We start from the raw sequence: 24,114 nt of genomic DNA, 5'->3' as shown, positions 1-24,114 counted from the left end.
TTCAAAATTCGACTCAGAAACTCCGGTTGCTAAAGCAGAAGAGTATGGTCCTTGGGACAAGCCCTAGTTTAATTAAATCTAGCAAATCCCACCTTTATCCCAATACTCTCACTTACCTATTCTTGTTTCCATGTTCTCGAGCTGTTTCCATGTTCTCCAACTTTAGAGGCAAGTACTTACCTATAATAAATGTTACTTCATTCCCAAATAAATCCAATAAAAGATTGATTTGGAAAATAACAAAACAGTTTTTTATTGTAATGATAATTCCTGATAATGGAGGTGGTTTGCTGTATGGAGATACCACCGTTACCGAAACCTTGATATGTGCAAATTTTGAGAGGGTCTAAATAAAACTAATAACAACTAAGATATTTAATTAAGGCAAGTACAATAAAATTAATGCCAACTACCATTGAACTTCCATTTAAGCCATCAATCTCCGCACTGTACAATTAAAACATTCACCTAAGATAGCAAAAGCAGGATAAAAAGAATGTTGGCTTTTACCTACCCTACCGATATATTAGATATCGTTGGCCAATATTATAGGAGCCTACTTTCATACAAATCTATACTATTTTTTGAGAGGGTCTAAATAAAACTAATAACAACTAAGATATTTAATTAAAACAAGTACAATAAAATTAGTGTCAACTACCATTGAACCTCCATTTAAGCTATCAATCTCCATACTGTACAATTAAAACATTCACCTAAGATAGCAAAAGCAGGATAAAAAGAATGTTGGCTTTTACCTACCCTACCGATATATTAGATATCGTTGGCCAATATTGTAGGAGCCTACTTTCATGCAAATCTATACTATTTTTCTAAGCAAACTCATTGGTATTATAAATGATTGCAAATTAAATTGATGCTGCTTGATTATAACTAAATTGCAGTAATTTATTTTGGATGTTTTTAGGAAATTCCAAGAAAAAAATTATAATTTTATGCAAAACTAAAATATTGTTAAAATCAAAAGGAGGCAAAGCTTAATATGCCTTTTTTAGGTAGGTAGAAGTTTAATATGTCTTTAATAAATCAAATATTGAGCCGGAGCTAATTTTAATTGGTTCCAACTTAGTGATCTTGCTGAAGAATCCAATAACGACCCGATCCGATAAATGTTAGTCCGGGTCGGACTATGACTGCTCCGTACCCAATCCATTTAGGAATTACCGGATTGGATGATGCATAATATTTTCGCGCAGACTCGCGATACGCTAACCGGAATGGATCCCTCGCCGAACCCCTCCTCCACCGCTGGCAACGGTGGCCTCTCCGCCGCCGCAGGAGCCGCCGCGACGGCCGCCAACGCCCTAGCCCCCACTGCCAATGCCCACGTCAGTGGCGGCGACGGGGCCTCCGCCGCCGGCCCGGCGGACGACCGCTCCAAGAATCTCAAACAGGTCATCAACTCCATCGACAAGACCCTCGGCCTCCTCCACCAGCTCTACCTAACCGTCTCCTCCTTCAGCGTCGCCTCCCAACTCCCCCTTCTCCAGCGCCTGTAATCCCCCCACCCCTTCCATCGTCCTATTCTCCACTCTCTTCTCGGCCATCCTCCCCATCTCTCTAATTTTAGGGTTTTTTGTTCTCTTTGGTTGTGAACAAAGAAACGCGCTTGTTGCTGAACTCGACACGATGCAGAAGCTGGCGGAGAACTGTGACATCCAGGTCCCAGCGGAGGTGGTGAAGTGAGGCTCTTAATCTTGCCCTTTGGATTGGCTCCCGTTCTTGAAAATTCGTTCTTGTTGCTGATAAGTTTGTTGGATTTCAGCTTGATTGATGATGGGAAGAACCCGGACGAGTTTACCAGGGATGTCCTGAATAGTTGTATTGCCAAGAACCAGATCACCAAAGGAAAAACGGATGCTTTTAAGGTATTCCCCTTTTGGAAAAACTAGGGCATAACAGTTTTCTAAGTGTTTGTTGGAAGATCTTGTTGTATAGTTTGTACGAGTAACTAGAAGGCATTCCTGACAATGAATTTCTAATACAGCATTGCCTCTGGGGTCGTTTGAATTGGCTCTATATTGTTTGAAATCATTGATGATCATTGCTATTTTCTTTCTTATTTAGTTTAATGGTGGTACTTTATGGATTGACTGAACAAATATGAACCTTCCTTGGCGAATAAATCCTTTTTCGCATTTTATATCTATCAAAGGCAATATCCCCTATTTTTGCAAGCCATGCCAACATCAATGGTAATGGCTTACTGGATTGCTAGAAAACTTCAGTAAAAATGACATATATGCTATAGGTTAAATCTCTTTGAAGTTCTGATAGCAAATAAAGATGCTGCAACATTTGAACCACATCTGAGAATCACATGTAGTGTATAACATAAGTTATCTAAAAGGGTGTTCCAGTGCACGAGGTTCCCACCACTGCAAGGTCTAGAGAAAACTAGATGTGCGCAGTCTTATCCTTGCATGCAGAGAGTTTGTTTTTATGTTTTCAAACCTGTGACATCTTGGTACCATGGAGCAAGCTTACCATTGAATTAAGGCCCGCAGGTCATAAAACTTGAAAATATGAGTTTTAGGAAAAATAGTCATGAAATGTGTTTTACGAAAGATAAGATTCTGTGGTTGTCTATTTTAAGAAATCTTGCAATTAGCAAAAGTCCCTTATGTCCTTAAGGATCCACATTTCTATAAATTTTTTGTGCAGATTCCTAGAATGAAAATCGATAATTTAATATGGAGTAAGCTTAAGGAGCCTTCTAGTACACTTTCTCAAACTTGCTGTTCTAAACCAGTGCTGCTTGCTCGTGGTGCTAGGACACTACTCACCTAGTCTAAGGTGTCATGAATTCATTTCATTATTGTCAACCAGTACTTGGCTTTTTGTGCAACCCAAGGTGATCACTAGATCCCAAAGCTTTTGGGATGGTTCTGACAAAGAAAAGTTGGGCTCTAATAGAGTTGGGACTCGATCAGTGCCAGCTTGTTTGTACCAATCTAAAGATCTTTCAGCTGCATGCAGCATTTGTTATCTTTGATACTTTAGTGAATTCTGTCGTTCAACAGTCAACTTGGACATAATATTCAACAATCAACTTTGACTTTCTTGCCCTTCATAACTTCAACCTCATCACCTATGTATTTCTCATCTTTCAAAGTCCAACTTAAATTATGAAGTACCATTTGGTCTTGTAATTATGTGAATTGATGTATTTTATTGTTGGTGATTAGATTATTTGGGCCATATAGGTCCCATCCATGTGGAGCAGATTTATATCTCATAACAAATTCATTATGTTTATTATTATTATTATTATTATTATTATTATTATATATATATATAATATAAATTTTTAGTTGCTGTTTCACAATTTTGCTTGCCATCCTATAACATGTTCAGACCATGGTTATCTTCTTTTGTCTGCTTGTATAGAGCTTGCGGAAGTACCTTCTGGAGGAGCTCGAACAAGCCTTTCCTGATGAAGTGGAAAATTATAGGGAGATACGCACATCTTCTGCTGCAGTAAGTTAAATTTTTAGCCTCCTTCATGTCGGACAATGTTAGGTTGGGTAACTATACCTTGGGAGCGGTTTGACTGCTGACTAGTTATATGTGCCAAATATTTTATACATTTTGGCAACTTCACTTCAGTCAACCACAAATACATTACTCTTTTTTATGAACAGGGCCACATTTTTTAGCAGAGTACCAAGTTGTGCTCCTTTAGTTTTTGTTTTCTCGTAAACATTAACATAAAAGCCAAAAAGAGTTCCTATCTTTTTCATTGGCCTGTAAGAGGTCTGTCGACAATTTTGCCTGTATTGTCAAGCCTTTTGCGAAATAGGAAGCCTCTTTTTTCTGCTTCTCATTCAGCATATTTGTCGCAACTGTGCTGTCTAAGGAAATGAGTTCTGTGCTTGCATGACCATTACTTGCATCACCTTAACATTGTAAAATGGAATACAAATTTGTTCAATGGCATCCATAATAAAATTGTTCGCCTTTATGTTTGGAGAGTACCAACAAAAGGTATGTGATCATTTGAATATATTGTCTCAATTAAATACAGTATGATGACACCGTTGCCACCTTCTACTTGCCGTGTTGAGTCTTGTGTTATTCATGCTTCATTTGCATCATGTTGCAGCTTGTCTATTTAAACATTTTCCTGTTATCATGCAGGAATCAAAACGGCTGGCTCAGTCACAGAGTACTTTACCTAATGGGGATGTCAAAGTAAAGGCTGAGCATTAAGTTCTCTTGATCTCAATGACTTTATTATCAGCTCGCAAAAAAAAAAAAAAAAAAAAAAATCTGTTCTCTGGTTGTAGTCGTATCATATGGAATTTTGTTTCAGTGTACTATTTAAGCTTTAATTTATTGGAAAGATCTCAGGGATGAAATATCTTATTTCTGGTTCTTCCTGTACGTTAATCCACGCATCGTGATAAGTTAAATATTATATCAGCCTTTTTGTGCTCGGGAATATCATGACTGTTGATTTCTGAAAAGATGTAACAAATACGATGGGATTTACTAGTCAGTCCATTCAGGTTCATCATTTTGGGCGTCCCATGTCAGCCAACCTTGAGCTCTATCCTGATGATGATCAGCTTAACCTGAGGACTTCAGCTTAAGCATAAAGTGATGATTTGATGGTGAGATTGCACCCAGAATGACTCGGACATTCGCAAGGCCTCCTTGCAATAAGCACAGGGAATCATCGGGATACAGGGTTAACAAGTGGAGGAAATAAATCACCTTCGGAAATCGTCAAAAGCCATTTTTCTGTAGCTGTGTGTGATCCTTGAGAGCCTTAAACAGCAGCAAAGCCATCGCAATTCTAAGCAGAATATGATGATTTGTTGGGTTCATTTAGTGTCCTGTCCAAAAGCACCCTGCCCTTCCTCCGGCTCCGAGGAACAAAACCAGCACCAACAATGTTAGGTGCTTGGAGGATGAAGCGGACTTCCTCATATAGATTGTAGATTAAGAAACATATGATATACATTTAAATAAAAAGGATGATAATTTTCTCTTGAACAGTTTTTATTACAGTCTTTCTCGAAATCAATTCTAGTTATTCCCCAAGTGCATTGTAGGCTTTGTTTTGGAGAGTGCAATTCCTTTTTCTCCATCTTTTCAGTTCTAGGATAAAAAAAAAACTCCAACCGAACTAGGAATGTTTAATACGAAAAAATTTCTTGTTTTTAGCTGTTCTTTCCACCTTTTAGGAGAGCAAATTACTCCACCGACCGTCGTGTTCCTGGATTAAATCCGTCCCACGGTTGCCTCACAGGCTGAAATGATTCTGCAATGCCAAGCAGGAAGTGTAGATGAGCATCATGAATATTGGAAAGAATTCCTCTCAACAATTGAAGTGGGCTGAGATTATTCCATGAGATGAGCATGGTTTCGTGGAAGAAGCCTCTGCAACTTGAGACTCTAAATCGATTGAATGGAAGAAATGATAGAAGAATCGACAATGTTTCTCTTGTTAAGTTCAAGATACTTGAGATTGCTATTTAAAACACTTGATTATTACACCTAACCTTGGCGAAAGAAACTGCCGGTGGACTGATAAGCTTTATCCATCAGATGGATTTTATGTACAGTAAGTAAAACAGAGGAAAAGCAAAATCCTCAGGAAGCGTGTCATAAACCTTTTGAATCCTTGTAAACATCTGGCGATCGCAGCGACTGCCAATTTTTTCATTGCGAGTTCCCCAGTTGTTCGGATTAGAACACTTGTGTTTTCAGAATTAGCCGAGACTTAGCTCCGTTAGCCCGGCATGAAGTGCTCGATAGAAAAATTTTGAAGAAAATCTGAAGAACGAATTTATTTAGAGCCTTTACAAAAAATAAATGATATTCTATCTTTAATAAATTTGGAATACTCTTTTCCTTCAAAAAAAAAAAAAAAAACATAAAGAGTATTGGAACTTCCCTTTGTAGAGTGCAAAGAGTAATTTAATAAAATAGTTTTTTTTAACCTCCTTTTGTCGCTCATGGCTTCAAAAGACTTTAGTGATGAGATGATAAAGATCAAGTAAACTAGAAAACTAGGAAAATGGCTACCTAAAAAGAAAATTAGCATGGCATGTAACAGAAAAGCCAAACTTGCGAGCCACAATGGAAGCAGGCAGGCAAGCATTAAGATTCTGTTTTGATATGGGAAAGACATCCAATATTTAGTGATTACATCTGCTTTCGCTATGAGGATTATCAGATGCCTCACACTCTTTCCCCTCTCAACATACATTTGCATTAAAAAAAAATCACATTGAGGTTCCCTCTCCGCAGAAAAAAAATCATTCTTTAAGCAATTTCGAATTGAAACCCTCAAAATCAAGATCACACGATAAATTGAATTGAAAAAGTTGAAAAAATATCCCACAAAAAAAAAAGTACCTTCGGTTTAGGGTATTGTGTTTCGTATATGAAGTCCATAATTCCAACTCTCTTTCATCAAGCTCAAGGATTGGGAAAGGGAAAAAAAAAAAGAAGAAAAAGTTGGAAAATGCTCAAGACTCCAGAACATAGGCAAATCCAGCACGAAAAGAAATAAAAAGAATCTCCGATCACAAAGAACTTGACAGGAAACGAAGGAAATGGAGCTTACGGCTGAAACACAGGCGATAAAGAAGGAGCCGGGCTCCACGACGAGTTTTATATACCTGGTTTCGACTTTAGGGTTTCGCCGGAAAATAAAATTACAACAAAATCATCGAACATGTTTCAAATGACCAATGGATCCTCACATGGACACCCGTTCACGGTACAAGATCACATCAAGATTGGCTTTTCTCAATGAAAGCTCTTTTTTTATATTTTTAAAGGAATTTTCTCAATGAAAGTTACAGGTATTATACAGCCTTTCGATGATTCAACTAATAACATTTTCAAAGAAAACTTATCGTGAGTTAGATGTCACGCTATCGAGATAGTAGGATTACATGTACATTGGTCTCGACCAGGACGGCCCAATACATTTGGAGGCCTAAGGCAAGCTTATTAAGAGAGATTTTTTAAAAATAATAATAATAATAATAAATTTTTAATAAGTGTAAAATACTTTAAAAATTTATTTAAAAATAAACCGTCCAGCTTTTTGAGATGCAAAATTGCTAATTAAACTTTCAATAATTTTGAGGTGCATATCCTACCTAAGTTGTTCATAAAAACGGTTAAGATTTTTTTTTTCTTTAGATAGGTTGGATATGTATATGACGATGATGTTGTCAAAGTAAAGAAGAGATACTGAGAGCCTGCACATTATATTTGAGTCTTGTGTTGTTAATGAATAGCCTAATCCCAAGAAAGAATCTTGCATGAATAAACCATGATCCCACAGGCCACATGCGACAACACCGTGTGATTCACGTGACTACTGGTTTCCAGACCCCCATGTGAACTGATCTATATGGTATACCTATATTACCATTTACCACATTATGATGCAAGGTAAACTGTTAATTATGTGGAGCCCAACCTCATGATCTTGATTGTGCTTGGGTTGACATCTACCATCCTGAACCTCAAAATGTTGTGCAACCAAAAGCAGCTTTGAAGTTCTCCAAGCAAACCAAGAAATTAAACCATCATGCTCAGACATCAACCAGCTTTGATTTTAACTTTGTTTTTCTTTCCTTTTATATCATTCTTCATCTCATATTCTTATATAAATCAAAAATGCAATGAATCCAATATACTTTCCCATCCTTTGCCTAAAAAACAGAAAGAAATAACATATGGTTAACTGGTTTAGGCATTTCATCAAACATCTTTAAGTCAGAGAGAGACTTACAAGTTACAACTCAAGTGCAGCGGGTTGACGATCTGACGTGAAGAAGATGCGGTTGCACCGTTGCAGTTTCACAGACGTGAGTCAGGGACTCAGGGGACGGCCGAACGGGAGCCGAGAGGGAGGTGAGGAGCCGAGGAGGTCGCGGGATGCCGGGGAGGCAGAGGAGCCGACCTCGCCAGCTCGCTGGCGCGGAGAAGACTTGCAAACTTGCAGGCAGCCGGGAGGGAGGCGAGGAGGTCGCAGCCTCGGGGGATGCCGGGGAGGCAGCGCGGGGAGGCGGAGGACTAAGGAGACGACCTCGCCGGCGAAGAGGATTTTAAACTTTAAAGGCTTGGGCCGATGTTGCAGACTTGCAGCATGTAGAGCAGTAGAAGAGGAGCTCAGCTGCAGAAAAGGATTGAGGAGGAGTGGAGAAGGATGATGAGGATTTTAAAGAAAAGGATGATGGGCGATGGCTGATAGGATTGGGACGGGAGTCACCGGTCACGGGATGGCGTCGCGGCGAGACACCCTCAGTAGCTCAGGCGTCTTATCGAGGTAGCCGTTGGCTCCTGCGGCCCTGCCTCAAGCGTCTTGTAGAGGCTCTACGTACACTGTAGGCTGTAGCTAGGAGTGGGATTGTGGGTGTGGGAGCTGGGAGGCTAGGCCTAGGAGTCGCGGTCTGCCGGTCTGGCGGGGGCCTTCCTTCGAGCCGGGGCCTTGGGCGACCGCCTAGGTCGCCTAAGGCTTGGGCCGCCCCTGGCCCCGACAGACAACATCTATTGTAATTTACGTGAAAAATTGTATATTAGATTCTCGAAATTCAGGCAACACGTGCTGCTAATTAAGGATGATAAAAAAACAATTAGGCGCAATCAAATATAATACATAATGTAATCAAGCATTCTCATCTTAATGCATTTACTAGTTCTTCTCTTAAAATCAAAAGTTTGCTAGAATTGGGTCAAACTATTTTCTCAAACATTATATTATCAGAAATCAGTTTTTTTTTAAAAGAAATATTATGGTAAGAAAAGATTTTTTCTGCAAACTTAACAAGTTATTAATTTGTTGCTTTGTTTGATGCGGATTTGGATTCATTTTATTGCTAAACAACAAACCTAGGTCTGCACGAGCGGAAATATTAAGTTTATTTTTATTTTTTTTGAGAAGAAAATATTTTAAATATTTTCAAAAATATGTTGTTAGATTGTAGAGGCCAAAAATAATAATAGTTGCACATGAAAGGAGAATTTGGCGTGAAATGGAGAAGGCTACGGGTTGCTACTAATGTGGACCAACCATTAGTCCTAACTTTAGGAGATAACTGGCTCTAATACTATGCGAACTAAGTACGTTTATTATTTCTACTTCCACTGTTCACTGAGAGGCATCAGATAATGTCACCCTGGAAACACGAGAATCGCCTCATTTACCATAAACATTGAGGCCTTTGGTGCTCTCTCTCTCTCTCTCTCTCTCTCTCTCTCTCTCAGCAGAGAGTCAACGTTAGGCTTACCAAAGGCTATCTTTTGTATATTTATCATAGTGTTAAGAAATTAAGAATGAAAGAAATTTCTCCTGAAGACACCTAGGATCGTCGTCAAAAACTACTGAAGCAGTTAACTCCCATCATTGACAGGTAAGGCTACTAGGTATCTTGATCCTGCGGTCTTGATGGAATTCTTTTTGAGAATACTGTAGTTATTCACCACTATCACATATTTGAACCTGAAACATCTCACTTGGAGAACAAGGAAGGCACCAACCAAAGTAACAGTTGCTGGTCCCCTGGCCAAATAAAAAAGAGAGAGTGAAGAACTACCGCAAGAACTTTTAACAAATTTCCCAATTATATAAATACAATTTTCCAAAGATACAGGAACACACACAGAAAAAAGGAGGAAAAATGAGTAATATTTTCCCAGCTATGTACCCTTTTTACCCTAGTTATCCACCGTCGGATTAATTTCACATGGTTTTGTATTATCAGATTATTGTCCAATCTAACAATCGATCAGCCCAGGCGGCCTGTCCCAACCCTAAAGTCCTTGCCGTTTGCGCATCTTGAGGTCTTTCATCCAGGACGTGAGTTCTCTGCTTTCTTCATTGCTTCATAGCAGGCAGGTCCTTTTCATGGACCATTGTCATATGGAAGCTCATAACATTCTGTACAATATGATAAAATTCAGTTTTAACTTGTTTCTGGTCTAGCACGCTCGAGAGCTTGTTAGCAGTTAAACGTATACATGATTAAAATTTCTCCAGCACGGGAAAAAGTGGACAGATTTATGGCCCCAAATGTCCGAGCAGAAGACAAAAAGAGAGCAATTAGAAACTTTGTACACTATTTTGGTGCAGCATGTAAGGAGATAAAACAAAGACATTAGAGAAGGGTGAATGAAAGGAGGGAGAAAAATATAAACTGAGACTTCTCCCAGCAAATCTATTTCCGGCTACTGCGAAACTTGAATTTTCACATAGCCCTGTACACAGAGGCATATCAATCACCTCTCTACAAAATCCTAATAGCACTAGGAATTCCATCCCCAATGTAACAAAATTTAACCTTTTAACATGTCCTACTCAAATCTGAATGACAAAGTATTGCAGAAGCCCCATGGATATACAGTAGCAGATGATTCAATTTTGAATAGAAATGTGTCAGGTTGGCACATCAGGTCCACCAGCCAACTCAAAAGAGTCCAGGTTGGGTTATTCTTTCACCCCCTTTGAGCTGGGACTAGGCCAGTTCAAGGTCAATATCATGCCCTGAATTTGATGTGGTCGGTATGTATGTGCACATGCTCTCTATTGAAATCCAGGATTTTATCATGTCAACTCAGGTGGGCTCGAAAAGGAGTCCAGGTAGGATTGCTTACCCAGCTGAGCTGGGATAGGTTAAGCCAGATCAAAGTCAATATTATGCCCTGAGTTTGATGTCTGAATGATGTGTATACACATGCTCTCTATTGAAATCCATAATTTTATTATGTCAATTCAAAGGCTAGGAGCAGTCTTAGCATGGAACATGTTACGATGATCAGGTCTAGTTGTTTTACAAGACTGTATGCTGCAGATGGGCAGCCAGGGGGCTGCCTAGTGAGTAGGCACTTGGCAAATGATAAATTAAAAATAAACCATAAATAAAAGAAGAAACTTAGAAGGATAGTTATAATCTAATAAATGAGAACTTATCAAATAAGATGTAGTAAGTCAATGTGAAATATCAACTTGGCAACATTCATGAATAATTTATAAATCAATCTCATTCCACGTAGTCAAACAAGATGCAAAATATTAAGCCATGTACCTAGGTGGTCCTGCCTAGGTGGATGTTAAGTTTACATCCAGTTAAATTGAAGAAAAAGAAGAAAAAAGAGCAATACATCATCGTAAATTTTTGACACTTGTAGTGCTTAAAATAGTTAGACAAATTAAGTGCCACCATTTGTACCGCCAAGAATGCCTTAGTGTTGAGCCCTTTAAACAACCTTCAACTCAATATTGCTATCAATCTCAAAGTCATACGTTCAATATGTCTATCTCTAGCAGTGTACTTGATAACAAACTAGACGGCAATCCAATAGATGATTTATCCAGGCTGCCATTCTCTAGATTGGTTCAAATTCTTAGCTCTCCTACATATCCTTTTGTACAAGACAATTCACTACAAGAATAGGCCCTACCGTATTAGGCTACTTGCATTTCCATGTAATTTGGCTGTTGCCACCTTTTGTCCTATATCATATCTAGTTCTCTATTTGATAACTTAATTGGACCTTTGATCACCACAAAACTGTTCCAGTATCTTAATTTCCCCTCAAATACCATCCCTTTGGTTAGAAATGTTTATTTTTGTCAAAAGGCTAAACATTGTAGATAGATAGAATCATCCAAGATGGTTTAGCTTAGCTAGGTCGAATTAGTTTTGTTCCTCCAGAAGTCGTGGTTGAGCTCCATCATGAGGCATGGTCCAGAAAGATTCCACTTGATTTCCTTTTTTGGTATTTGGACTCCTTATGTGCCCCCAAGATTGTTCCACAAGCAAAACTGCCCCCATACCAACATGCATTAAGTGCACATTTTTCCCTTTTTTTGTGGCCAATTTGAACTAGCCCTCTGCCCACCCCATGCTGAACCAATACCTTCCCATTCAAAGTACATATTGTACCAGGTGGTCATGAAACAAGTTTGTATCTCGATTTTTAATTCCTTGATAACTAACACAAACAATCTTCAAGTGGAACTATGAAAAATCAACAACATAAGGAAATTAAGAAAGAACTTTAAACCCCTTTTTTTCCATTTTTCGTAGGTATGTGTATGTTATTGTGTGGCAAGGGAGGCTACTATCAATTAAAGTTTGCAAATAATATAAAGGTGAGGCTATATCTGAGATGCCAACAGGAACTAATGAAAATTCTGTCCATACTCCTGAAGCTATTATAGATAAAAGATGGATAAATCGCACTAAACATATAGGGATGAAATAATGTACTTACTGTAAAGTTTCTGATAAGCTCCATAAGAAAGCCATACAATGTCTGAATGCAAAGATATTGACTAGAACTTTTATGAGATATATTTCAGATCTCTATTCCAAATGGCCGGGTCCTTAATTTTTCAGCTTCTCTGGCTATTTGAATATCTGAAGGCCAGAAGATCTGCCAGGTCACTTTGCAAATAAACCGAGGAAGCAAGGCTAAAATTGTAGTTAGCAAAATAGTGAGCCAATAAGTCCATGAACAGGCTAAATGAAATATTGTCCTGCCAAAAATTATAATAATGAGCCAATAAAATGTATTAGCACTTAACCAAGAATGGACAATAATAATAATAATGATCCAGCATTAATCAAAAATAATACTAACCAGTAATTGGGAAAGTTAGGTATCAAATCAATTATCACTATGCAAACATATGTGATGATTATAGAACCCCATATTGCTATATGAGTAATCAATACCCAGCGTCGGATGTCCATTGCCAAGTGAACATTCACAAGCACAACAACTGCAATTGTCCACAGACTGCCAATGCTCCAGATGTCAATGGTACTGTTTCTGTAAGTGAAAATAGGAATATAGAATAGAACAACACTTTGCCACAACGTATCAACCATTGTGAGCCAGAAGAGATGCATATTATAGCTCTCATGTCTATGCCCTGCACAATAAAGTTTTGGACACTGAAGGAGTGTTTTATGGCTCAAGTCCTTGTCCAAAATACCAACCACAATTGTCGGGACCGATGTATAGATGAGAGAATACAATACACTACTCCAATCAGTCAAAGCTGAAGTTGTAGAAAATGCTGTGCATAAGATATACCTGCATAATAAAAAAAAAAACAAGCCACAAGGATATGAGGCACAATGTACTGTCTGAAGCATTACCTTATTTGCACATACAGCATTTGTTTGAATGATTCATGCTTTAAGATGCACCAAGATAGTACTTAGCTACAATATCTAAAGCTCATGAAGTATGCTGATTTTTGATTCCATGGCCTTTTAAATAGAGGATGTACTACAACAGAACTTATTCTTTTATCTTGCAGGGTATTACCTAAATTTAGTAGAGAAATCATTCTATAGCAAAAGAAACCAACAGAATAACATCAGAGAATTTGTTTTGGCGAGGATTTACAGAATGAGATGAAATAGAAAAACTCAATTTACAGGAAGGAAGATATATCACAGCTTGACATCAATAAATTTGGCAAGGAAGTTTGGGTTGAAATGAAGAGGAACACCAGACAAACAGCCATTTGTACTCTGCATTGTGGGAGAACTGGTGTAGCATATGAAATTGACACCAAGCTACTTGCATGCTAAAAAGCTTCCCAATTCCCATGCTTTTTCATAGGCAGTCAAGGCCAAGTTTTCATAACTTGAGTCGCAGCCACCAACAATAAATATTGCAGCATTACAGTGCTTTTCATTTTACAGGGTATGTGCTATTTTCAGCCGCCAATGTTTCATTTTGTACAACCAGCTATCTATCCCCAATGAAAATCCCATAGATTCATGTCATCAAACTATATAATTTATTTGATGCCCGACTGGCAATTGAAATCTAGTTGGACCTGACAATAGTCTATGAAGCCTCTCACTAAGAGGAAAAGCAGAAAATATCCACTAATCTAGTTGGACTCAGGCAGGTTAACTGATTACTGAAAGTAATCAATAACTTGTAGAATTCTGAACCTTGAAGTGAAGCAGTCCTGCAAATCTGAACTTCTAGTGATTTTAAAGCACTACAACTATACTAGCAGAGAAAATCCGTACCCTCCCTTTCTTCAAGTTTTTGGCAGCCAAAGATTATCCACATATTTATTGTTTGGATTGCTTGCAACCAAACGATTTATTATCTTTGGAATTCTCTTGTGCAACTTCCGAACTGTTTTTGGGATCCTTGACCTTCCCTTTTTTGTCAGTTTCCAACAACTTTCTTTATTAGTTATAAAATTACTTCATTTCAGTTCAATTAGATAGCAGCTATTTACTCTCATCCATCATTTCGACACTTTTTCACCTCTTCTCCTTCTTTGCGGACTTTGGGACCTTTTCCTTGTTTTGTCATTCTTTTGCCATACAGAGTAGTTTGGTTAGCTTTTCTGAGCAGTATTTTGAGCTTCTAAGTGGCCTCTTTTGTGGCCAAGTCTTGGGTCACTTTCAGCCTCTCAATCTTTTAGACATCAAATGTTCAAGACTCCGTCCTTTTGAGAATCTACACCTCCAAAGTGATATTCTAACCATTGTCATCTAATGATGAATGAATCTGACCTCAAGACAACCAATCCTTGCCATTATGTTGGCAATGAAAGGTACAGTTCTTGGAATCAAAAACTAGGTCTAGCATTAGATGCTAGGAGAGGGAAATAGCATGGATATGATTGGAAAGGTGAGTGACAAATATTCGCTATTTGCAATTCAGAACTTAGGATGGCTAAGGGAGAGGGAATTGGAGGATGGTTGAGACTTGAGAACAGTTTCAACACCATTATTTGGTGACTTTTGTTTCTAAGAGTCTGTGTAAGTGCTCAACTCATGGGCCATGACATTGTTAAGCCTGATATAGATTGCTGACTCATTCCCTAAGTGCTTAAACTTTTGAGTTCTAATGGTCACATAACATGGTTATCATGGCAAACTTTAAAGCTAAGTTTATTGGACTCTGTGAGTTCAAATCTCTCCCAAATCAGTTCTTTAATTAATTAACCTGGTTGCATCTTGCCCCCATTGCGATCTCCACATGCATGATCAAGCTGACTGTTAGAGGTAGTAAGCCTAATATACATAGTTAGTTGGCCCACTCCCTAACAGCTTAAGCTTTTGGACTCTAATGGTAACAGACGTGGGCCCATCCCGATGGTAAGCATCCAGACCATGCCACTTATGTGATGTAACATGATGTAGGGGTGCTGAGCTCCTTGGAAAAGTTGAATTAACAACAAACCAATAAAAGTATCGGCGTCTTTTTACAACCCCTAAGGAACTGCCCAACATTATTTAGTTTACTTGTTATAATCCATCTTGCTCATTTACATTTACTTCTCTGATTTCTATATGAAGTCAAGTGCAGCCAGAGAGCGTTAACTACTAATTTTTAATCCACTCAGAGAGAAGAAATAAACAATCTAAAAGTTCTATAATTTAACGCCACCATTCTTGCACAATATTTGTTCCAGGAAGCCAATGCCTCAACAATCCTTCAATTCTGAGCACTAGAACTTCAAGGCTGATACTTGCACAAAATGATGCACTTAGGACTAGAATTTAATATAATCTGTACCTAGCTCTTGATAGGGATCCATTGCCTCATCAATAGCTATCCTTGTTGAGCTCCTTGGTCAGGACTACCACTTCAACACTTAACTACCTTATTATGATCTGCTTACATCTGGGTCAGAGTTAATGTTTAGGCTTGTTCACAGCCCTACGCCTCCACTGAATATCATGGTGTACTAAACATATGAACCATCATAAAAAAGGAGTGTTAAAAGAGAAAGTCAGCACCTCTTTTTTCCCCCTCATTAGATAGAGGCCTCAATCTCAAAGTGATTCAATTCCTTTTCTAGAGTTACACTTCCATGCAAATAAACCAATTGTAGTTCTAGATGTAGCAAGTCCATTTGAACTTCTTCAATGCAATGTTTAGTTATCCTTATGTTCTTCCATTTCCTGTGGTAATATTCTGACATATTACATGCTGTACTCTATTCTAAATATTCCAATCATATGGCATTAAACATTTCTTCACTGCTTTCTTTTCTTCCTTTCAAATTCACAGTGGAAATGGGTTCCCATTGCATACCTTCCCAAATATATCCATTAAATCTTTGTTTATAGGTATATGATGGTATTTCCTCATATTTTATATGTTCATTATCGAACTATGCATTTGTTTTATGTTAGGCAACCAGCCAATCCTGGCTTTAATGTTTTATTACCATCCTCTTTTTGTTCTGCACAGAATCATCATAAAGGCTTAACGAATCTTGGCATTGCACAAGGTAATGCAGTATATCATTTAGAGCATTTTTCATGTTCTTGCTCTCCCTCTCTAGTGTCCCTTTTCCTTCTCCACCTTCTCTCCTCTTGTCATATGAATTTATCTGACTAGCAACTTGTGGCAGTGTTGACCGAGCAATATATTGGACCCACAACTTCTGATTCGTTTCATTCCAATTATCTAGCAATAGTGCAAGTTAGCAGGATGCCTGCCCCCTTGCTTTTCTTGTGAAACTATGTCTTCAGATTATTGAGATCTCATTCAAATACTTAACATACTATCCGTTTGCTTAAAATATATAGAACTCAAGTGTGCTTAAAGGGGTACATGACTACAGATTAAGCCAACATTGAGGATTTCCCATTACAGAATATTGAACTCCCTCCCTATTGCACTAAAAACCAAACTATTAGCCATAGATGGAGCCATGCCTCTCTCTCTCTCTTCTAGCACTAGCTTTATTAATTAACAAAGACAGAAGCAACATGCTTAAGAAGTGGTTTTAACATATAAGAAAATGAAAATGAAGATGGAATAGAAGATTAAGCATGCATACCAGAATAGCATTAACACAAATACAGCATTCCGGTAGAAGTTGTACAAAACCAAATAACCAACACGCTGATAATTCCAGTGACCATGTACAAGAAGCAATTTTTTGAGAAAACGAAATTGACCCATAGCAAAATCTGATGCCATTACTGCCTGACGACCTTCTTGACCACATATGCCAACACCAACATCTGCCATTTGGATCATTGATACATCGTTTGCCCCTGTCAAAATTGATGTAAGTGGAAAGCTACTTGGTTATTGAAATGATCAAAAAAAGGCGGTAACTAAATCCATGTACTGGTATAGCCAAGGGACAGTTCTTACTTAGGTTTGCTTGGAAAATAACTAGGCTGTCTTTTTAAGATTTGCCAGAGTTTTTTTTTCGCGTGTCCTATTTTGAAAGACTAGAACTTGAGTTTTCCAAGCACAAAAGCTTGTGCCTCTTAAAAATGCTAGATCAGATGGTTCAAGTTGTTCATAACACCTAGAGTTCTATATAAAGCATTACTATCGTCCCCTTTCTTTTGTTTATTGACTGTCGATACTATCTTCCTCTTACCCCATTAGCAAACTACAAGTTCCTTTCCCTCTTAACCAAACCAAAATAAAACCTAGGTAGGCCTCTAAAATGCCATATCTTCTCTTTTATTGGGCATACATTATCTTCCCTTACCCTATCAATATTTCCTAACTTCAGATCAAATAAGATTTACCCTGTCATTAACATTTTATCAGAATACAGGCATTAATACATCAATAAACACAAAAAAATGTTCTTTATTGTTTCTTTGGCGTATTTAATGTTTGCACTGTTTAAGCGCTCCACATCCAAATTCTGGTACATATATACTTCTCATGCGGAGGATGTAGGAAAAGGAGGGGAAGACCAAAGGTGACACAGGTGGAGGTTGTGAGGAAAGACATGGAGAAGCTTGAAATAACATCAAAGACGGCCCTACATAGCAGTACCAGGCAAATGAATATCTCTAAAGCCAGCACCAGATAGCTGGATGGTTATGGTTATGGTGATAAACAGATTTTCTCATATGGAACTACAATTGGATCTCAGTCTTGCCCGGTGCACTAACACTCATGTGAAAGAATTGCTGCATTGGTGGAAGGAAAAGCAAGTTCATGGTAAAATACCTGAGTGCAAGTGGCAAATAAAACACAAAGCATAGACATAAGAACAGCAAACAAACTTGCAAATAGTTCACTCACCATCACCTATAGCCAGAGTCATATCATTTGTCCTGTTTTTAACTAAATCAACAATTCCAGCTTTTTGCAATGGAGCAACCCGACAGCAAAGCACAACCCTACAAGCAGTTGCCAAATCGAAAAGCTGTGGAAGTAGGAAAGAAAAAGGAAATTAAGTTGACTGAAACAAGCAATAATGCTGGTTTTCAGCATTAGAAGCCAGCCCTCTTCTTCAAGCATTTCCACACAGTAACACTGAAGGGAGGCTATGATGCAAGAGATCAAATGTCCCGAAAATTAATAGTGTATCAAACATGCTATAAATGAAATAAAGCAGAATACATACCTCTGTCTCCAGGTCTTTCTCTAAGATGTAAACAAGACTGTTTCCATCAATTATGAGTGCCAGTGGAGCATTTGCTAAACTTGTCAAAATCTCTCCACAGGATCCTGTCATATTAACAACAGCCACATTAGACCCAAGAGCTTGTGGCCCTCTGTTAGCTATCAAATCCCTAGAAGTTTTTGCATCATCAGGAGTCTCAAGATAATTATAGAATTTTTTCTTAGACTTCAAGGTCCTAGTGGCACAGTTTGTTGATTTTACTCCATATTTGGCCTTAGCATCGGCCAACAGACTCCTGCATTCCCTCTCTGAAGCACCATTTATAATAATTTGATGCATATCTTGCGTCAGGAGCTTGCATGAAAAACCTATCGAAATTGCAGTCTCTTGCTTATCTCCTGTGAGAACCCAAACCTTAATTCCTGCTTGACGTAGGGATTCTATAGCTTCAGGCACACCATCTTGCAGTTTATCTTCAATTGCAGTAGCCCCAAGAAGGCTTAAATTGCATTCAATAAGAGCAGCTGCCTGACGAAGCTTAGCTGACCTCTCACTTAATGATGTACTAGCTTCTTCATACTTGATCTGCCATTCCTCGAATTCTCCATCACTGAGATCTCTCGCAGCAATTACCAGGGTGCGTAAACCCTGTGATGAATAATTTGTCAAGTGATTCTCTGTTGCATATTTTACTTTGCTGCTCCTGTCTCCTTTGTGCCCCTGGTCATTCAGTTCGTCAAGAACACTGAGCATTGAACTATCGGCACCCTTAACAAACACCTTCACAGCACCATTAGGAAATCTAATAACCACAGACATTCTTTTCCGCACACTATCAAACTCATGCAGACCAAGTACTTCCAACCTGGTTTGATGGTGAAACAATGATTTTAAAAAAAACAATTAAAAGCTTCAAAAAAAAAACTAAAAGGAAACCACCCTGCAACACTGTAGCCTAACAATTCTTGCAATAGAAATACCACAACTGGCATAATGTATCTATGTGATACTGAACATGATAGTTTACCTTAGCCTATCACCATTGACATCAATAACAATGTGGCCTGATGTACGTTCAATGAGAGCATAACCATAAGCTGAAGCTGCAGCAACTAATGCTTGTTCATCAGGAGACTCACCCTGATAATCAATTGCTTCTATCTCATCATGTGAGTCATTGGCACTAGGAGACAAACTTCGGCTAGCTATTGGAATGACAGTGTTACAGGCGGCCAAAGTAAGGAAAAACTCATGAGCAGCAATTCGTTCCTCTCCAACCAAGTCTTTGTGCAATAGTGCCAAAAGTTCAGGATCAACATTGATATCTGAACTTAGCTTCCGTCTGGGACCTCCTGATGCCCATGCAGTTCAAATCAGCATAAGTAACAACTTTAGGATACAAAATAGTCTCTGGAATGGCATCATAAAAACAGATAAATATTTAACCAGTTTCCATATGTATGACATGCACATGTCTCACATGTCAGTTTAAATAAATCTGGTAAGAATGCATTTGTAGTCATCCTAGATCATCATAGTGATCAATTTACATATATAACATGCCGATGTTCTGATAAAGCATTAGACACTTATAGAGCCTCCAATATGGGGGGAGGGGTGGAAATGAATAGAAAATTCCTATTTACTTTTTATTCATTCATTCTTTCATTCATAAGCACAGATAAGATGGAAACAGGCAAGAAGACCATAAACATAACCAGCAGGCTGTATCCTGTACAAGGGTAAGCTTTCTGAATCTTACTTACCAACTCATATGAAGCAGGATTAAAATTTTTTAATTGTAAATCAAACACCATATGATAAATAAGTAAAATTCTTACAAATCCCCATAAGAAACCATAGTTACTTAAAAACTAAATGCTGAGAAACAAGAAAAGTAACCAATTTTATTGAATGTTACTAATAGAATAATCCAAATTATAAGGATTATAGCAACAACAACCATAGATTTTGTTACAGAACTGGCTTTTCTATCATTGTACATAATGTCTTGCATGTTTTTTGATTTACTCACATTACTTGAGATTATGTAATTAAGCCCATGAACTTAGGCCAAACAGGTGGGCTACTTTTATTGCCACATGACTACACTGTGTGTGGAACTGCCTCCCCACCCAACCGACATCCCACCAACCAAATCCTCGTTCTTACTCTTCTCTTTTTCTCCTACTTATTTGCTTAAAGTCACTACATCACTTTGTTGTTAATTTTATCTGATAAACATGATTGTATGTTTAACTCAGCGTAAGTAAAACACAAACACTAAAAGAAGGGGTAGAACCTACATTGCAAACATACAGCAAGCAGAACAAAACAATAGCATAATGAATATCTAGCATAGCAATATTCTGGCATTTATCAATGCTGCATTAACAATGCTAACAACTGAATGAAATCAAAGTACCAAGAGCACATAATCATACTAGAGAACAGCATTTAATAGTAACTGCACAGAATAAAAATCACCTGAAATGCAAATTTCCTGCAATGAGTGACTAGTTTTACGCAAGCTTCCATAATCCTTTCCATACACACTAGCCCTCCGAAATTCCATCTTATTCTCAGTCAGAGTTCCTGTTTTATCTGAAAATACATAACGTATCTGACCTAGATCCTCATTTATGTTTAAGGATCGACACTGAAACCTTGAGCCTGAACCACTATCATACATCTGGGCATCCCCAATCATGAAGTATGACTGACCCAACCGGACCAGCTCCATTGTGATGTACAAAGATATAGGTATCATTATTTGAAACACTATGACAGAGCTAAAAAATGAGACAAGTGTCTCCATAGGAATTCCATAATATCTGTATTCCTTTCCATTATCTCGACCATTTGTGAAATAGCTCCTTCGGTAATAAGGTAGGGTATCAAGCTGATTACCATGACGTTTTAGCCATAACCCCATCCCTATTGCTACCACTGCACATATGACAAAGAGAAAAACTGACAACCACAGGGTTTCCCTGTTCATATAGCTTTCTAATTTGCTCCTTTTGGAGTGTGACACTGTGCTGTTCAACATTGCTTTGGTTTCCTGACCAGCATAAACCACAACACCAACAACCCATTCTGTATTCTTAAGTTGGCAGCCACGTAAAATAATGTTTGACTGGCCAAGGGGAATCCTCTGCCCATTGAATTCCATATTGGCTGTAAATTCATAAATATTTCTATTTGGCTGCTCACATCTGATCAACCCTGTAAATGGACCATGCTCCCAGTCCATGAAAGTTGTTTCTTGCCGTGCATATCTTGTCTTTAAGTTTGATTCACCATCTAAATTCATTGTCAGAACATATGCTACTCCATTCGGATCGCTAGTCCTTAACAGAACTATGTCACAAGGGATTGTTTCATCAGAATGGATTCTCACAACCTCTCCAGCACGTATAGTTTTCCATTTCTTTGCCTGAAAGTGGCCAGATTGGAAAACTTGTGCCTCTCGGTTATTCTCTTTCCGATCAGATCTATGCCTGCGCCAATCTTCATAGCCATCTTTAATAGCAGTCACAGAAAGCACAAAGAGGAGGGGAAATAAAGACACCGTCCTTCCAAAGACGGCCAGAGGAGGAAGCTGATTAAGAGCAGCAATTGCTAGGAAGTATAAATATGCTACTCGGTGGAATTGGATGAACAGGTTTTTGGGCAGAAATGTGATTACAGTATACTTACTTGTCCGGATCTCATTCCCACTGAACTCGTACTTGTCATTCGTCCTTCTTGGATCATTGATGTATATCACTCTTGAATTCTCGTCAAAAGTAAATGAGTCTTCAAACTGCACACTCTTGTGCCGAATCCTCTGGGATTTGCTAAATTTGTCCTGCCCTGTAGAAGTTGCGGATGGTTCAAGCCTCGTTGGAAGGCCCTGTAGCTCCATAGTACCCCAGGAAACCTACTTCAAGGAACTGTGACTCTGCCAATTCAAAACAGGTCCTTGCTTGCAGCAGGATTATAGTCGTCTATATTATCTCCGTGCAAGCCTTAGCTTTAGCAGACATAGCTCCAAAAATCGCAGTCCGCAGGAAATTGCCTGCCTTTCTGTCATCGACCGAAAATAAATCAACATCAACCAGAGGAATTTCAATTTCTTGAATATTTCAATCTAGCATACCAGGCAATTTCCTCGATGATATATCCCTAGTAGACGATCATCTCTCCATTGTTCACCATATCTTATCAAAAGTGTGATCTAGCTATTAATTGCTTCAAGAATGTTGATACTCGATGATTCACAGTACAAGAAATATCCAGACTCCAAGAAAACTATTCAACCAAGAAATTAAGCACCTCCCATAGCCCCACACTGCTCAAATCCTTTTTTTTTGACAGCAACGAAAGGCAAATATAACAAGAACGACGCCAAACTGTGCTACCAAGTTGTCAATAACCCTAATTTACGCAAATTGCCCTAACTCTTTGCAGAAACCAACATCCAGCCAACGATAGACAAAAGAAACGGAAACGCAGAGCCGAAATCACCTACCTCCAAGGATTCGAAAGATCGTTAAATTCTTAAAAAGATTCATCGGATTCGATCCCTATCGTCTCGAGACTCCCCAAAGATCCAACCTGAAGCACCGCATTGCACTGACCCCGAGATCATCGGTATCAGATCCGGCCTCGTTGGGCCTCCATTGCCAGATCCGAGAGCCCCGGCACGGATTCCTCGGCGCTCCAGAAATCTTGATCAGACTTTTCCACTCGGATCACAGGCGTAGCAGGAGAGAACTAGGGTTCGAAAAAGGAGGCCTTCTGGAGAGAGAGAGAGAGATTCGAAGAAGGGGTGATGAGGACGGGTGGAGGAGCGCAAATATTTGTGTCCCTTTTGGAATTTATAGCTCGGCTGTTTCCAGAGCCGTATATGCCGAATCTTCGCCTCCCCTCTTCCCGTTCGAAAACTAAGCGGCCCAAGAATATCACAAACCACTCTCAATCCAACATGGCGCTCTAATCGCCGTCGATTACCGACATAAGAAATTCGAACTAATTAACTAGTGCCACGTGTGATTGGACCTTCCAGTGATTTCCCCGGTCGAGTGATGGAGTTGGAGCCTTGGATTTGGTGGTGCGTATTTGGAGAGGTCTGATCTCCGGTTGTTTCGGAGGTTTTCCGACGTTGGCGTGGGAACCGATTCTCCGGTTATTTCCGCATCTGGGGTTTATCCCCCGGACCAAATCTTGTGGAATTGAACATGCTCATGCTTGCAGCCTAAGTTTCAATAATTCTCGAGCATTCTACTATTTACTGCAGGAACAAATGTAGATACTTTTTGCAGAAAGAGTAGGTTATAATTTTTTTATAAAAAAATAGAAGCAAATTATATTTATACCAAATAGCTTGAAAAATCTATATTTATTTTTTTGATATTTATTTTTATACAACACTTTAGCTCGTAATTTAATAGAATATTTTTTAACTTTAAATGTGGGACTCAAATGCTATGTCGGGAACAAATTCACAAATGACCAAAAATGACCATAGTTGGGATTGATATGGGACAAAAAAATTGTCACGATATATTGCTTCTTTGAACCCAAGTTTCGAGACCACTTTATCCATGAGATGCTTGTAGTGCCATGGGGGTTTGCTCATAGCCGGTATTAAGAATTTTTTGTTTGGTCTCACATGCCACAAAGTAAGCCTAAAATAGCCTCCTTGTCACATGGCACTACGGCCACATTAGAGATTTTACACT

General features: G+C 38.7%; 2 protein-coding genes across 4 annotated transcripts; one reads left to right on the top strand and one right to left on the bottom strand.

Moving 5' to 3' along the window:
* Positions 1 to 1,188: 1,188 nt before the first annotated feature.
* LOC103706245 (mediator of RNA polymerase II transcription subunit 10b-like) lies at positions 1,189 to 4,465 on the top strand. The gene is made up of 5 exons (XM_008790298.6): positions 1,189 to 1,516; positions 1,623 to 1,703; positions 1,787 to 1,889; positions 3,412 to 3,501; positions 4,162 to 4,465. The coding sequence occupies exons 1-5, from the start codon at positions 1,194 to 1,196 to the stop codon at positions 4,231 to 4,233; spliced, it is 669 nt and encodes a 222-aa protein (XP_008788520.3). The 5' UTR covers positions 1,189 to 1,193; the 3' UTR covers positions 4,234 to 4,465.
* A 524-nt stretch (positions 4,466 to 4,989) lies between these two features.
* On the bottom strand, positions 4,990 to 23,579 carry LOC103706243 (phospholipid-transporting ATPase 1-like). 3 transcript variants are annotated; one of them, XM_088703396.2, is made up of 9 exons: positions 20,873 to 23,279; positions 19,413 to 19,737; positions 18,386 to 19,250; positions 18,061 to 18,184; positions 16,841 to 17,060; positions 12,640 to 13,098; positions 12,271 to 12,535; positions 7,787 to 9,556; positions 4,990 to 5,290 (listed from the first exon to the last, which is right to left on the bottom strand). In XM_088703396.2, the coding sequence occupies exons 1-7, from the start codon at positions 22,293 to 22,295 to the stop codon at positions 12,355 to 12,357; spliced, it is 3,597 nt and encodes a 1,198-aa protein (XP_088559522.2). In that variant the 5' UTR covers positions 22,296 to 23,279; the 3' UTR covers positions 4,990 to 5,290; positions 7,787 to 9,556; positions 12,271 to 12,354. The 3 variants fall into 3 exon arrangements, with proteins under 3 accessions (XP_088559522.2, XP_089781200.1, XP_088559521.2); XM_089925074.1 differs by lacking the exons at positions 4,990 to 5,290; positions 7,787 to 9,556 and adding an exon at positions 9,600 to 9,934 and having other exon boundaries at positions 20,873 to 22,456; positions 22,902 to 23,228; XM_088703395.2 differs by lacking the exons at positions 4,990 to 5,290; positions 7,787 to 9,556 and adding an exon at positions 9,600 to 9,934 and having other exon boundaries at positions 20,873 to 23,579.
* Positions 23,580 to 24,114: the final 535 nt, after the last annotated feature.

Source organism: Phoenix dactylifera, chromosome 8 (assembly GCF_051530095.1).
Source record: "Phoenix dactylifera cultivar Ajwa chromosome 8, Ajwa_hap1_PhDact_Kaust_v1.1, whole genome shotgun sequence".
Taxonomy (NCBI): Eukaryota; Viridiplantae; Streptophyta; class Magnoliopsida; order Arecales; family Arecaceae; genus Phoenix; species Phoenix dactylifera.
This window is presented reverse-complemented; position numbering and strand designations above follow the sequence as displayed.

Coding starts and splice junctions, on each gene's coding strand:
- LOC103706245 (XM_008790298.6), top strand. CDS start 1,194: ATGATGCATAATATTTTCGCGCAGACTCGCGATACGCTAACCGGAATG. Junction 1,704..1,786: donor GTCCCAGCGGAGGTGGTGAA/GTGAGGCTCTTA, acceptor GTTGGATTTCAG/CTTGATTGATGATGGGAAGA. Junction 3,502..4,161: donor TACGCACATCTTCTGCTGCA/GTAAGTTAAATT, acceptor GTTATCATGCAG/GAATCAAAACGGCTGGCTCA.
- LOC103706243 (XM_088703395.2), bottom strand. CDS start 22,295: ATGGAGCTACAGGGCCTTCCAACGAGGCTTGAACCATCCGCAACTTCT. Junction 19,251..19,412: donor GTCAATGGTGATAGGCTAAG/GTAAACTATCAT, acceptor CCATCAAACCAG/GTTGGAAGTACTTGGTCTGC. Junction 18,185..18,385: donor AGAAAGACCTGGAGACAGAG/GTATGTATTCTG, acceptor CTACTTCCACAG/CTTTTCGATTTGGCAACTGC.